The 16,072-nt window shown below is 36.9% G+C and overlaps 1 protein-coding gene across 1 annotated transcript; it reads left to right on the top strand.

Moving 5' to 3' along the window:
* Window positions 1-4,667: 4,667 nt before the first annotated feature.
* fam180a (family with sequence similarity 180 member A) lies at window positions 4,668-15,969 on the top strand. Its single transcript, XM_073838113.1, has 3 exons — window positions 4,668-5,973; window positions 10,550-10,647; window positions 13,616-15,969. The coding sequence occupies exons 1-3, from the start codon at window positions 5,895-5,897 to the stop codon at window positions 13,964-13,966; spliced, it is 528 nt and encodes a 175-aa protein (XP_073694214.1). The 5' UTR covers window positions 4,668-5,894; the 3' UTR covers window positions 13,967-15,969.
* Window positions 15,970-16,072: the final 103 nt, after the last annotated feature.

Below are 16,072 nucleotides of genomic sequence, written 5' to 3'. Positions count from 1 at the left end.
TATGACTTCCTTCTTTCAGACGAATCCAATTGGAGTTATATTAAAAATTATCCTGGCACTTCCAAGCTCTAGAATGGCATAGCGGGTGTTTCTCTTCATCAGATCCATTCATAATAAAAAGTGCTTCACATGGCTCTGGGGGTTGAATAAAGGCCTCCTGTAGCGAATCATTGTGTTTTTGTAAGAAAAATATCCTTACAAAATCAAATCAAATATCGAATTTGAAGTTCAAAGCAAGTGTTTATAAAAGAAAATGTCAGAGGATTTCGATACAAACCAAGAGGAGACTGGTTTTCCTTTGCTACTGTAAACAAACGTTGGTTTGCACGAGACTCACCAGCGCAACCCAGACTTCATCCGCTCGGAGCTGTTTCTGGGTACGACTAGTTGGCGCAAGCTAGGTTAAAGTGAATTATCAATTCGCTACTGAAGGCCTTTATTCACCCCCTGGAGCCATGTGAAACACTTTTTATTATGGATGGATGCACTTGATTGGACATGTTTTGGACTGATGAAGAGAGACACCTGTCTATGACATTCTAAAGCTTGGACTCCGATTAGATTTGTCTGAAAGAAGGAAGTCATATACGCCTAGGATGCCTGGAGGGTGAGTAAATCGTGGGCTAATTTAAATTTTTGGGTGAACTGTCCCTTTAAGACAAACGTTTAAATTGTGCAGATTCGCTTAAAGCTCTCAGTTGCTGTTCAGCATGAGCTGCTTTAAATGCTTTTTTGGACCGATTTGACTCCTGAAAGTTAGTGTGTTTTATAATGCACTGAATTATTTAATTTAAAAAGATTTCTCATCTGATTACTTTTTAGCACTTTTTAGTGAAGGGGTTTTGTCTCTTGAAGAGCAGAGGAGAGACCACTGAGATGGTTGGGTTTTTATTAGAGCAGCTCTGTTTTCCCTGCGCACTCTCTCTTTGTTCTGTCTTAGTGTTTTTATTGCTGTGATTCATGGCCATTCAGTCCCTGTGCTGTTATTCTGAGACTGCTGGAGAGCACCAGAGTACAGAACAGCAGACCAGCCTTCATCACCACCACCACCATCATCATCATCATCATCATCATCATCATCACGTATCCGTGACCCCAAGTGATCCAGTCTCTCTCCTCGTGCTCTTGAGTTTGTGTTAATCATCTCATCTGGGCCCTCACTGGTGCTGTGTGTGTGTGTGTGTGTGTGTGTGTGTGTGTGTGTGTGTGTGTGTGTGTGTGTGTGTGTGTGTGTGCGTGCGTTTTGGGGGATCTTGGACTCTTCCACTGAGAAATACTATTTAGAAGCTGCTGTTTCTCACTCTGTGTCCCAATACACATCGTTTCACTTCACTGGTCACATACTTTTGAGTATATAGTATGCTATTGGGACATACTGTATCAATTTTTAAAACGCAGAAAACAAAATGAAAATAACTAGCCAGCAATGGAGAGAAAAATACAAACTGTATTGAAAAATGAGTGAAAATTGAATAAAAGAAACAAAGTACAGGACATGTAATGTCATGAATTTGCATCTTGATATTTTAAACCTTGTCAGCCTGTTTGCGTTTACATGTAGACATTTGCATTTAAGTAAATTCCCACAAATGTTGAACAAAAGTTCTTCCAGTAGTATTAATAGAACATTTATTCAAACTTAAACAATATTTAATTATGTTCTCAAAATATTAGCACAAAAACATTTAACACACTGCAAAAAAATGCTTTTCTTGCTTATATTTTTGGTCTTGTTTCCAGCTAAAAATTCTTAAATCAAGAAGGATTTTCTAGATGAGTAAAAATTATCATCTTGTTTTCAGAAAAAAATAGTCAAAATTAAGATTATTTGCTTGAAACAAGCAAATTAATCTGCCAAATAAACTTTCTGTTTAAAATAAGATTTTTTCCTTGCCCCATTGGCAGACTATTTTGCTTGTTCTAAGACAATCATTTTTACTTGTGTAGAAAATCTTTCTTGATTTAAGATTTTTTAGATATTTTGGCTGAAAACAAGACATGGAATCTTTTTGTCTAATATTTTTTAAATGTTACTTTCAGAATGTTCAGAACATTCAAAAGTAACATTGTTTCTAAAAACATTCTTGGTTATGCGAACGTTAAGGGAACATTCCATTTTATCATTTTGAAAACATCACTGGGAATGTTACTTCTGAATGTTCGGAATGTTTTTAAACAAGAAGTAACGTTTAACAAATGTGACCCTGGGCCAAATAACCAGTCGTAAGCAATAGCCAACAACACATTGTATGGGTCAAAATGATCAAAACCATTAGGATATTAAGTAATAGGATATTAAGATCATGTTCCATAAAGATATTTTGTAAACATCATACTGTAAATATATCAAAACTTAATGTTTGATTAGTATTATGCATTGCTAAGACCTTCATCTGCACAACTTTAAAGGCAATTTTCTCAATATTTAGATTTTCTTGTACCCTCATATTCCAGATTTTCAAATAGTTGTATCTCAGCCAAATATCCTAACAAACCATGCCCATTATGACTGGTTTTGTGGTCCAGGGTCAGAAATGTTAGATACATGTCCAACTAAAATGTTTAAGGAAAAATGGTTCCTTGAATGATGTATAGATAATGTTTTTGTGCTAACATTTTGAGAACATTATTACAGACCGAATAACTCGGAACATAATTTAGAGAGAACCTGCTTTAAAAAGCCACCAAAAATAGTTTCTAGTCTGGCAGCTTTGACCCTCTCTTTTTTCAGCGTACTCAATTTGGGACATTCTAATCTTGTGTGCTAATTTAGGTCAGACTAATGTTGTCTGTAGGTCAGATTTCATGTCAGTTGTACATTAGCGGTGACAGACAGGCAGCTTCACTCGAGGGCTGGTGTCTTAGATGTTGTTCTCCATCGCGCTCTTTCATTCGGTTTTAAAAGCAGATAAACCGGTGCTTTTATACGCAACATCACGGTGCAGCAATTACAGCTATTCAGAGACACAAAGCCAACAATCGCAGGACATTTACATATCTGAGGTTCACAGCAGCAATTACTTCAAGGGGCTCACAAGAGCGCCCACCTGGATTCAAACCCAAACAACACCTTAAAGTATTCTCTGAAGAAGAGAACCCAATGTTAGTAGATGGAAACACGCTCCTGTAGCGCCACCAATGGGTGAGAGGAGCATCTTGAGAAAAAAAAACAAAAACACATCAGGTGCTTCTGGATTCAACTGAGGAGAAATGCTGGAAAGTCCCCATATCCTCAGATATCTCCTCTAGAGTTTTAGATCAGATCTTATTTCAAACTTTGCTCATATTGACCAAGATCCCAAATGTGTGAAGCTGCTTTGAAACAATCTTGTGTAAAGCACTATAGAAATAAATGTGACTTGACTCAATTGGGTTTGTTTTTATGGCATCCTGTGGACTTTTAGCAGAAATGTCTTTGATGAATATCTGAGAAGAGCACTGATATTTTCCAGTGGACTGCTGTTTGTGTTCTGTAGTGGTTGGGTGCAGGGCTGTTCTGGGATCAGTGCTCAACGGCAGGTTCTTCTGTGCTTACCTGCGCGGTGACCCGTCGCTACACTGATCTCAGAGCACCTGGGAAGCGTCTTGAGCGGATCTTGTCGTCCCGGGGCGTCCCGCGTGAGATCTGAGCCATCTGTGTGCCGCAGGACATTCGCGGCATCTGTCGGCACTCGGTACAAACACAGCAGAGACCCGGAGCGCGTGTGATGCGTTTTAATCAGCCGGCGATGTGGGCCAGCGCTCGGTTAAAATCACACCAGCTGTTCTCACTCTGCTGCTGTTTCTCTAGTCACACTCACCTGCTGCATCCACTCGCAGACAGACGCCGCCGCACGGCTTTTACCTTCACTGAGCTCTTAAGAATTTAAGTTCTTTACTGGCATCTGCTTCCATGAAGAATGAAAATGTGCTCACCCTCGGGGCATCCAAAATGTAGATGAGTTTGTTTTTTTGTCAGGTTCATCAGAAATTGCATTGCATCACTTGCCCACCAATGGAGTGAATGGGTGCCGTCAGAATGAGAGTTTAATGATTCACAAGTAAACCACACCACTCCAGTCCATCAGTTAGCGTTTTGAGAAGACAAAAGCTGAAACAAATCCATCATTAAGACATTTTTAACTAAAATATTAGTCCATAATCCATAACAACGCTTCCTCCAGTGAAAAAGTGGTCTGATCTGAATCAGGAGAGAAATCTGCACAGATTAAGCACCATTTACAAACCAAAAACAGCTCTAAACAAATATGTAACCCTGGACCACAAAACCAGTCATAAAATGAGATTTGTACATCATGTGAAAGCAGAATAATTTCCATTGATGACAATATTTGGCAGATGTACAACTATTTGAAAATCTGGAATCTGAGGGTACAAAAAAATCTAAATATTAAAAAAAAAAATCGCCTTTAAAGTTGTCCAAATGAAGTTCTTAGCAATGCATATTACTAATCAGAAATTATCTTTTGATATATTTATGGTAAGTAAATTCACAAAATATCTTCATTGAACATGATCTGTACTGATCTGTAATGATTTTTGGCATAAAAGAAAAACTTTTAACTTTTAAAGTTTTAACCCATTCAGTGAACTTTTGGCTATTGCTACAAATGCTACCTGTGCTACTTAGGACTGGTTTTGATTTTCATGTGAGAGACAACAGGAGATGGACTTTTTCACTGGAGGAAGTGTTATTATTGATTATGGACTTAATGATGAATTTGTTTCAGCTTTTGTCTTCTCAAGATGTTGACGGACTAGAATGGTGTTGATTACTTATGGATATTTGTGATGGTTTTATTAGCTCTCGGCTTTCATTCTGACGGCACCCATTCACTACAGAGGATCCACTGGTGAGCAAGTGATGCCATCTTGGATGGTCTGAGGGTGAGCACATTTTTAGCACATTTTCATTTTTGAGTGAACAATACTTCAGCACCGTCGTAGCAGTTAAACTTGAGTTTGTTTTGATTGTAAATTGTGTTTGTGCATCTTTATGTACAAAATATGGCACATGTCCCCAAGATGTTTGTGTAATGTGTGAACGTGGTGAGGTTTGAGGTTGCTTGTGGTGCAGTTTGAGGTCCGTTTGCTGGACCCTTGTTTTTTCTGAACTTCACATTCTCCTGCAATCTGTCGCCAATGAAAACAGCCGTTTGCTGGAAGAACATAGTCTGTGAATTCCTGAGCCCGACACTGAGACTGTTTTCATTCAGCACTGGCCGCTGATGGTAAATGTCCTGAAAAACAACAGTCTGCAACACATTCAGTGTCTGTGCATTCATCCTGCTGACAAAACTATGTGACAAATATAACTAACAAAACTTTTCACTTGAGGCGCTCACAAAGGTCAAAATGACTCATAAATTCAACTTGATTTTCCTATTATCATTGGAGTAAACATTTGCTAAAGAACATGCTTTAATACTTTGGGGTTTGTAATAGTTGGGTTTATTATAATCAATAACCCAGATATACTATTAATACTATTGTTATAGACTGCTGATTTGGCTGATCTGAATGCCACAGAAAGCTGGCGCTCATGATTTTGGTGCCTGTGAAAAAAAACTGGCAGATCGTCTTTGAGTTTAGATGATTTCCAGATGAAACACTCACACACACACACACACACACACACACACACACACACACACACACACACACACACACACACACACACACACACACACACACACACACACACACACGCACATTCCAGCCCATCAAAGAGGGAGGAGAAATAGGTAGTATGTTGAAGGAAAAGGGACAGGAGGAGACTTATGGGGCCAGACTCTTTTTCTCTCTCTGTGTGTCTGTGAGCTTCTGTTTATTTATTTCTGAGCACGTCGGTCACTCGTCTGACTGAGAAGCAGCAAGAGAAGAGCAGAAACAGGATGATGGCCCTCCGGATTCTGTCTGTGTCTGCGCTGATGTGTCAGATGTCCATCACAGCGTCTCTGCACTGGAGGAAAGGTACGACAGGAGACACTTACACCACAGTTACAGTTCACTGGTTACATCAGATCACTCACAGAGAGAGCATGAGCACTTAGAATATGCACGCCTCTGCTTAAATGCTTGAAATTAGATTTGCAGTTGAGAAACATCTGAGATGGAAAATAATGCTGCTGAGATGTGAATGAGAAACATTTGAGCACATTTTGTTGTCAGAATAGATATTTTATAAACTGAATACGTGGTGTCCAGAGTTTGGAAGCCCATTTCACAGAGCAAAAAAGGTCATTTCAAGTTTATATCTTACTATTCTGACTTCTTTCTGGCATAATTTTTTTTATCTTACAATTCTGACTTTTTTATAAACTTGGTATAAACATGCATTTCTGAGAGGAGAAAAGACCAAATTGTGAGATTTTTTTTTTTTAAATCCATGGTGAAAAAAATGGCAAGATTTAACTTAGCAGTTCTGAGAAAATTGTGAGAAACAAAGTCTGCATAATTTCAGAATTCAGAAAAATATGATCAGAATTGCAAGATTTAAACGGACAATTTTGAGAAAAATGCAAAAATAGCATTGCAAACATTTTAGAATTGCAAGAAGAAAGTCAGAAATATAAAATAAAAAGTTGTGGTTTAAATTTTTTTACTCCTTAATTGTTTTAAACAGTTCCAAACTAGAGTTATTATTGTTAAGTAAAATAAAAATAAAAAAAATAAAAACTAATTAGATTTTATTTTAGCTATTTGCCAAGAAAAACATAGTTTTCGTTTACTTTGTTGGAGCACTAAAATAACTAAAAAATAAATCAATTCAAATATACAGAAATAAAATGAAAACAGAAAGTCTAATTCAAAATAACAAAAGCTGTATTAGTATCTCAGTGAAGTGTGTTTGACCTGCAGCCAGAGCTTGAGTCTCTGACCTCCAGAGGAACAAACACACAGACGTGATGGATGAGTTTGTTTCTGTTGTTTGTGGGATGTGAAGTGCTAATCATGTGAGATTGGTGACCTTGCGCTTTTACAGTGAGATCTGTGGAAGCGAGCGTTCGGCGGCCTCCGCAGGCCCAGATGACGGGGGCCGATAACGGCGGGGTGCTGGCGGTGCCGGTGGCTCCGTGTCTCTGTATATTTGCTCTGACATTTCATTAGATTCCTTCGCCGCCCAAGGGCACAAGCCAGGCCTCTGGCGTCCGTTTGGACTCAAAGTCAAGTGTTTTTGGGAGGTTTTGCTGGGATTTTATGAGCCATAACTGCAGCCGCTAACAGAGATGTTCAATTACTCCAGCGCTTGTTGGACGTTCACCTCAGAGTGGAATTTGGCAAAGCGGCCAGCAAACAGTTTCCACCTCACGAGTCCTTTAATCAAAACAAAGTGCTAATGCCATGCACTGTGAGTGTGTTTTACTGGAGAGGAAACATTCACATAAAGCATGTTCATTGGCTCTTTGCAGCACTTTAGATTCACTTTGTTTCTCAACAAGCTTTTCTTATTTTCAATTTATCAGGTTGAGTTGCAGCTTGCTTCTTTATTACATTACATTTCTGAAAGATGTGTAGTTCACCCAAAAAATTTGATTCACTTACCCTAAATAAAATGTCCGTTAATGTTAGCACAAAAACATCATGAATGGAATGTTTTTTCCTGAAATTTAAATGTTGCTAATTGTTTTAGAATGTTCAGAGAACCTTCAAAAATAACATTTCCATAATGTTTGCAAAATGTGGAAACGGAATGTTTGCGCAATCATTTTTAAAACATTTAAAAAACTGGATGTTTTGAATGCACATGCAGAGAACATTCAGAAATAATGTTTTATTAACTTAATGGGAACATTAGCAAAACATTCTTTGTTAGCTGTTAGCATTTTTAAGATTTTTTAAATGTTTTTAAAAGAGGTCTCTTCTGCTCACAGAGGCCGTATTTATTTGATTAAAAATACTGTGAAAACGGTAACATTGTGAAATATTATTGCGATTTAAAACAGCTGTTTTCTATGTGATTATAGTCAAATGTAATTTATTGCTGTGATCAAATCTGAATTTGCAGCATCATTACTCCAGTCTTCAGTGTCACATGATGCTTCTGAAATCATTCTAATGCTGATTTGCAGCTCAAGAAACATGTTGAAAACAGTTGTGCTGCTTCTTGTTTTTGTGGAAGAGATCTAAAGTAAATAGAAATCTTAAACTTTTGGGACTTTTGATCAATTTAAAAAAAAAGTCTTAATCCTGTGTGGTTTGAAGACACACACTGACATTTGAAAACACTTTAGAAACTTCCTCAGAAAAACAGTTGGATATTTTGGTGAGGTGACATCACCCGCACGCCTGCGTCTCATTTCCATGTAAGTGCGGTGGTCACGAGGAGAAAGTTGGCGGCTAAGGCAGCAGGCTGTGGCTCGACTGTGTTTATGAGGTTTTAAAGGTCATTTTAGAGCAGGAGGATCAGGTTTGCGAAGGTGAGAGTCTGAGGACCCACCGACACACATCTGCAGCTGATCGCTACAAACAGATGTGGAATGTCTGTGATGTTGGCGACATCCTGAGCGGATCAAACACGTGACCGGCTCCTGTCAACTTCAGCTTGTTTTTGGTTCAAGTCTGTTGTTCCAGGGAGTTTCTTTTTTCCCGTTGACTAGCTAACTTCAGTTGCCAGTTGTTTGGATGACTAATAACCCATCCATACCCATCCACCCATATCCATCAGATCTGTGTCTTTCGGCTCTAGGCCTGTAATGCAGATGTTAAACACAGCCGTCACGATGGAACGAGACCAACATCTTTCAGCGACAGGCGTTGACATGCGCAGAATAGAGACAGATGTGCAGCTGCTGAACACATGCGCTAAAACATGGAACATGTAAATAAACAACACTGCAAAAATGTTTGTAATTGTAATGATAAATAAAAGACTGTTCAAATCAGCAAAAACCTGTTAATGAGTGAGTCTGAAAGTCAAAAAGTATGAGAGGGATCACACAAAATGCATGTTATTGTTTATTTAGTACTGACCTGAATAAGATAGAAGACGTTTTCATATAGTCCACAAGAGAAAATAATGTTAAATTTATAAATGACCCCGTTTAAAAGTTTACATACACTTGGTGCTTAATACTGTGTTGTCACCTGAATGATCCACAGCTGTGTTTTTTGGTTTAGTGATAGTTGTTCATGAGTCTTTTGTTTGTCCTGAACAGAACACTGCCCACTGTTCTTCAGAAAAATCCTTCAGGTCCAAATTCTGTGGTTTTTCAGCATTTTTGTGTATTTGAACCCTTTCCAACAATGACTGTATGATTCTGAGATCCATCTTTTTACACTTAGGGCAACTGCGAGACTCATATGCAACTATTACAGAAGGTTCAAACACTCACTGATGCTCCAGAAGGAAAAACAATGCATTTATAGCCTATGATATTTAGGCAAAATAAGAAAAATGTACACATCCTCATTCTGTTCAAAAGTTTGCACCTTAATGCATGTTTTTTTCTTCTGGAGCATCAGTGAGTGTTTGAACCTTCTGTAATAGTTGCATATGAGTTGTCCTCAGTGTGAAAAGATGGAGCCCAAAATCATAGTCATTGTTGGAAAGGGTTCAAATACACAAAAATGCTGAAAAAACACAGAATTTGTGGGACCTGAAGGATTTTTCTGAAGAACAGCAGGCAATTTTCTGTTCAGGACAAACAAGGGACTCCTGAACAACTATCACTAAACAAAAAAACACAGCTGTGGATCATTCAGGTAACAACACAGTATTACGAATCAAGGGGGTGTAAACTTTTGAACAGGGTCATTTTTATAAATTCAACTATTATTTTCTCTTGTGGACTATATGTAAACATCTTTTATGTGAAATATTTTATTCAGGTCAGTACTAAATAAAAATAACATGCATTTTTATCATCCCTTTTATTTTGGTCAAATAACATTTTGCAAATTGTGCAAGGTGTATGTAAACATTTGACTTCAACTGTATGCAGGGAATAACTGTAATAAATGTGATTTACAGAAAAATTTTGTAAATGCTAACAGGCAACAGGTAATGTTAATAAAATGTTTGTTCAGATTTGTTTTTTAATAATGTTCTCAACACATTAGCACAAAAACATTATTTATACATTGTTCACTGAAAGCATTTTTCCTTGAAGTAATTTTAAGGAGTTTGTCAGTATATTGTAAAGGTAAAAAAAAAAAAATAATAATTTGGTATCTTAACACTATTCCAAATAATGAAATATACACATTTTAATGTAATTTGAATTTCAATCTGTAAAACTTAAATGTTGCTATGTATTTTTACGGTGAAGTTCTGGCAACCACAGCTGCTGATTTTTTGTTGTAATTTCATGTTTTTTTTTTTTTCAAACTGCCCCACTCCGATATAAACAATCCTCTAAAATGCCTGCTTGTGTCTGAACATTAACATTCACTTTAGAATCTTCAAGTGAAAGTTATTTTCTACAGTGAATCACTGTAGACAATCTAAACCAGCAACACTTCTTGCCTTGCTGTGAGAATTTCAGCTGGATTTCGAGTGTGTGATCAGTCACATAACACATTACCCATGATCCTCTCTGTCTCTCAGCTCTGTTCCCATCAGCCTTCAGAGTGAAGCGAGGGACGCCGGCGCTGCTCAACCCCACGTTTCAGAAATCAGCGGAGGATGCCAGCCTTCTGTATGAGGTACGGCTCACGCTGTTGTGCAATATGCCGTGCAATTCACACGTAACAAAGAAAAAACACACATTCAGTCTATTTAATATCTCAACTCTTTCTCCAAGAAGGCAATGAGATTAAATGGAGATTCTAAGGCACATGAAACAGCAATTGTAACCTGTTTACTTTAGAAATGTGATATTTCAGAGTGAAAACAAAAATGTTTGTTAAACTATTCTTGAGTTTTAATGTGCAAGATAGCAATATGTGCAATCAAAAGCTTTGATAAGTTTCTCACAAGGAATGTTAGGAGTTTGCTGAAACTTTCATCTGTGTTGTTTATCTGAAGTGTTTAATGTGCTTTTCAGCATCTTTGGTTGAATGAAGGAAGCGATCAATAGCTCACCTCTCATTAGCTCTTCATACACTTGAGTTTATTTGTTTATTGAGTTGTGCTGAGCTCTGCAATCTCCTGAGCTGTCAGATCCATCAGCCGCTCCATACTGAGAGATGCATGCAATCTCTGTTCAGATTCAATCCAGAAAACAAAAAGACATATTAATATTCCAGCGGTGTGGCGCTGAATGAGTCTGCATGATATCAGACACAAACCAAAGACTGTCGATCGGCCTCATCACACGCTAAAGACAGATTGAACAAGACGTCAGACTGAACTTTCATCAGAAAGCAGATATGAGGCTCTGCAGAATCATCCATAACAGCTGTTTTATTGAGCACCCGGTCTGCTGAACGTCACCGAATCAATGGGAGCAAATCAGGAGTTCATTGGTATTCCGCTGCTTCTTTTAAAAAATGCTTAATATTCAGCAATACTATCACAGTTGGAGTGCACTGACACGACTGGATGAGAACCAAACTAAATTGAGCTGGATAATGCAGCTAACGGGAAATGTTCCGGTGAGATTCTCTCAAAGTTATGAACAAACATTCTTCCAGGAAAGTTAATAAAACTTTCGTTAAAAGTTATTTGCCCTTTAATTTAGAATTGAATCTTTTTTTTTTTTAGTCGCAAAGAAATTAAGTTTTTTGAGCAAAACATTCCAGGAATTCTCTCTATATAGTGGACTTCAGTGTGGGCTAAGGTCCAAATTGCAGTTTCAGTGCAACTTGAAAGCGCTCTACACAATCCCAGCCGAGAATAAGGGTCTCATCTAACGAAACGATCAGTGATATTCTTTAAAAAAAAAAAAAAAAAAAGACTATATATACTTTTTAACCACAGCTTTGCAGGTACGCATTGTGTAATCACATTGAAAAAGTCACACGGTTAGTAGGTCGAAAAACTCCATCTCATTTTCTTCTTCAACTTCAAAATCATCCAACATCACTGTTTTACCTTTTTTGTAAAGGGCATTTGACTGTCTTTGCATGTTCACTTGGTAAACACTAGGTCAGTACTTCCGCATACGACACGCGTGTGTGAGTTCAAGCTAGTGCAAGCTACAAGGTACAAGCATTTGTGGTTAAAAAGCATATAAATTTGTAAAATGGCTGATCGTTTCGCTAGACAAAAGTAATTGGAAATGCAATTTAGACCTTCAACCTGTTGGCCATCACTGAAGTCCAGTATATGGAGAAAAATCCTGAAATGTTTCCCTCAAAAACCTTAATTTCTTTTTGACTGAAGAAAGAAAGACATGAACATCTACACATGGGGGTGAGGAAATTATGAGGAAATTTTCATTCTAAAAAAGAGAACTTCTCTTAAAAAATAGTTATGAAAATGTTATTTCTGAATGTTTTCTGAACATTAAAAAAGTCTATTTTTTTTGGTTATTTGAACATGAAGAAAACATTCTGTTTTAGAATTATGCAGACATTATGGGAACGATCCTTTTGAATGTTCTGAAACAAGTAACGTTTAAAAAATGTTAAATAAATGTTTAACTAGAATGTTTCAGAAAAAAACATTCCATGAACAATGTATAAATAATGTTTTTGTGCCGATGTTTTAAGAGCTTTATGAGAGACCAATATTTTGAATGCACATTCTATTAATGTTAATGGAAGAATGTTCATAACTTTGAGAGAAGACTGCTAGAACATTCAAGGATTACTCCACTTCCAGAATAAAAATTTCCTGATAATTTACTCACTGCCATGCCATCCAAGATGTTAAAAAAAATACATTTTTTTTAGGGAAACATTCCAGGATTTTTCTCCATATAATGCACTACAGAGGCCGGTTAAAATGCAGTTTCAGTGCAGCTTCAAAGGGCTTTAAATGACCCCAGCTGAGAGAAGTAAGGGTCTTATCTAGCGAAACATTCAGTCATTTTCTTTAAAAAAATTAATATTTATACACTTTTTAACCACAGATGTTCATCTTGTCCAGCTCTACAATGCAAATGCGTACTCAGTGCACTTCGGTTCAAGACAGTTAGGGTAGGTAGAAAAACTCCCATTTTATTTTATCCTCCAACTTTAGAATTGTCTGACGTTTTTTTTTGTAAAGGGCGTTTGACCTTCTTTTGTATGTTCACTTTGTAAACACTGGCTCGGTACTTCTGCAGCGATGTAGGACGATTTTGAAGTTGGAGGAGAAAATGAGATGGGAGTTTTCAACATACCCTGTCACAAGACGAGCATTTGAGGTTAAAAAGTATAGAAATTGTATATATATATATATATATATTTTTAATAGCTGATTGTTTCTGGGATCGTTTAGAGCTCTTTGAAGCTGCATTGAAGCTACATTTTTAACCTTCAATCCGTTGAGCACCATTGAAGTCCACTATTTGAAGAAAAATACTGGAATGTTTTCCTCAAAAACCTTAATTACTTTTCCACTGAAGAAAAAAAGACATGGACATGTGAGTGAGTAAATTATCAGGAAATTTTTATTTTGGAAGTGGAGTAATCCTTTAAAGTTCTGAGAACTCTTCTCTGAAGCAACTTTGAATCTGGATTGTATAAAGTGCAATGTAAACAAATGAGGTGAATTCTTGTTATTTGCAATGGTCTTGTTTTACAGGTGCTGTGGTCAGGAGGGTACATGGATGCGGCGAACGGGACGCTCCACATATCCGATCAGGAACTGGCGTCCATGCGGAAGCTAGAGGTTCTGGAGGTCCTGTGTGAGGACGTGCTTCCCAGAAGCCTCTCTGAGATCCAGCGGCTCAGTGCTCAGCTGGACCTGCACCGTGGCTCGCTGCGGATAGACGACTTTGAGCGCACCGTCCTCACGATGGTGTTTACGGCTCAACAGCTCCAACATACCAACCCCGGCCACCAGAGGGAGCTGTGGGTGAACTCCCTCATTCAACTGTACAAAGCCATTAAAGGAGACCTGCGGCCTGATTCCACTAAAGCTTCAAGTGACTGACTGACAGACACATAGCGGTCCACTGCAGTGCTTCTCAAACAGTAGATTGGGACACAGGACTGTCCCAGCTAACAGGAGACGTTCTGGCTAGGTTCTCTCAAAGTTGAACAAATGTTTCTACAGGAACATTAACAGAACGTTCGCTCAAGGTTATCTGGTCTTTACTACCTACTAGTTTCAGATGGTTTCTGAAAATACAGAAGTAACATTCCCATGTTTGCACAATGATAAAATGTTCCCTTTATGTTTAATCTAATGTTCACATAACCACAAAAAAGTTTTTTAACATTTAAAAAAATCCTGACCATATTTTTATTAGCTGGGGTTCTGATTGCAGATATTAGGTAAAGGCAATGCTGAATGCAAATAATAAAATGCAGCTAGGCGTATTATCATGTGGAGCTAGTCAAATTAGACAATGTCAATAACTGCAATGCAATTTATATTTCTTTTACACAATATTTGTAAAATGAGAAATAACACATTAGAAAATACATTAATAAATGAAAATAAACAGATTTATAGTTCAGATAGTTAACTCTGTATTCTTTCTATAAGTTTTGTTTCATGAATAAGCTGTTAAAAACGAAAAAGTTAAAAATAAAAGAAAAATAAAATGCATTATTCTAAAAAAAATCTATTTATTTTACAAAATATTTACAAAATTTGATTTAAAAACAACAGATTTATATTATATAGCAACTTAATTCTGTCACACAAATTCTAAGGGGGACAAAATCAAATAAAAAGTCAAAACATTGTAAAAAATATATATTTATTTGACTAAATATTTGCAAAATTAGAAATAAATAATTGGCAATGCATACATATAAATATAACATTTGAACTTGATAGAAACAATATCTAAAATAAACATTTCTGTAACCATATTATAGTGTTTAAAAATAAAATAAATAATCATTCTCAAAAAAAGGTGAAGAAAACTCCATAAATAAATTAAAAAATACAATCCAAACTTGCAACACTTAAAAATAATGTTTTTTTATAGTAGAAAATGTTCTTTAGATTATTAAAATGTTCTTTACACTAAAAAGAAATGTTTATAAGAACTGATCACTCTGTGGAACCAAAAGATTTTTTCTTCTATGGCATCACTGTGAAACCTTTATTCTGTATTAATATGGTTTTGACCCATGCAGTGTAAAATCTGGCTCAGACTGTACTGTACTTCTCTAATTACAATGTGGTCCGATGAATATGATGTGGAATGTGTTTGCATAGGTTCACCTTCACAATGACAGATCGCATTCTTTGCATAAACGTGTTGTTGGTCCAAGTCGCAGTCAAATTTGATGGCACATTATGCTGCAGAATGAGCTCTGGTGTCCTTGCGAGGCTTGTCATTTTTCCTGAGATAATGCATCTCCTAATAGAATCATTACCACGTCCTTGACCGTGTTTGCCTGGCATTTTCACCTGGAAATATTCCCAGTGGCACATCAAAACCTGCTCTCCGCGCGGCTCAAATCTGTGTTCGTCGCTGAGAATGTGACTGATAATCAAGTCAGAACTTCACAGCTTCTTCACTGCGTTAAACGAGCCCCCCACATGAGACAATAAACGACTGAAGTTTGTTTTATTGAACACCTCAGGCAGTGTTTCAGCATCTGCCACCTGAGCAAAAGCGTTATGAGACCATGATGATGATGATGAACAAATGATCAAAACCCAGTGGATGGATCCAGGCTCAGGTATTCCTCCAAATGTGTTTGTTATGTGTCAATAGCGCCATCTACAGGCCACGAATATAATAGCTCTGTGGCATTAAAATAGTTCATAGTTTTTCGAAACCTGAAACGTGCATAAATATAAACATATGTAACACTTGCAAGCTAAATGTCACCAGTAAATTTTTTCTTTTTTATATATCAGATGTTTCTCAGGTTTATAACATTTACTGTTGTAAAAATTACAAGTTGTTTGAATAATGATTGTGTACAATTGTATGTTGTTTGTTTTTAAATAAACAATTTAATTCCGTATACTTGTCTAATGGAAATTTCTGATAAATGCATATAGTAAATATGTCGTTCAATATATATAATAAATACAAAATAATATACTTTTTAATGTACTTGCTCATAT

The sequence above is a fragment of the Garra rufa genome, chromosome 4 (assembly GCF_049309525.1).
Source record: "Garra rufa chromosome 4, GarRuf1.0, whole genome shotgun sequence".
In the NCBI taxonomy this organism is placed as follows: Eukaryota; Metazoa; Chordata; class Actinopteri; order Cypriniformes; family Cyprinidae; genus Garra; species Garra rufa.
The sequence above is the reverse complement of the archived record's forward strand: the minus strand, read 5'-3'. Positions and strand labels throughout refer to the sequence as shown.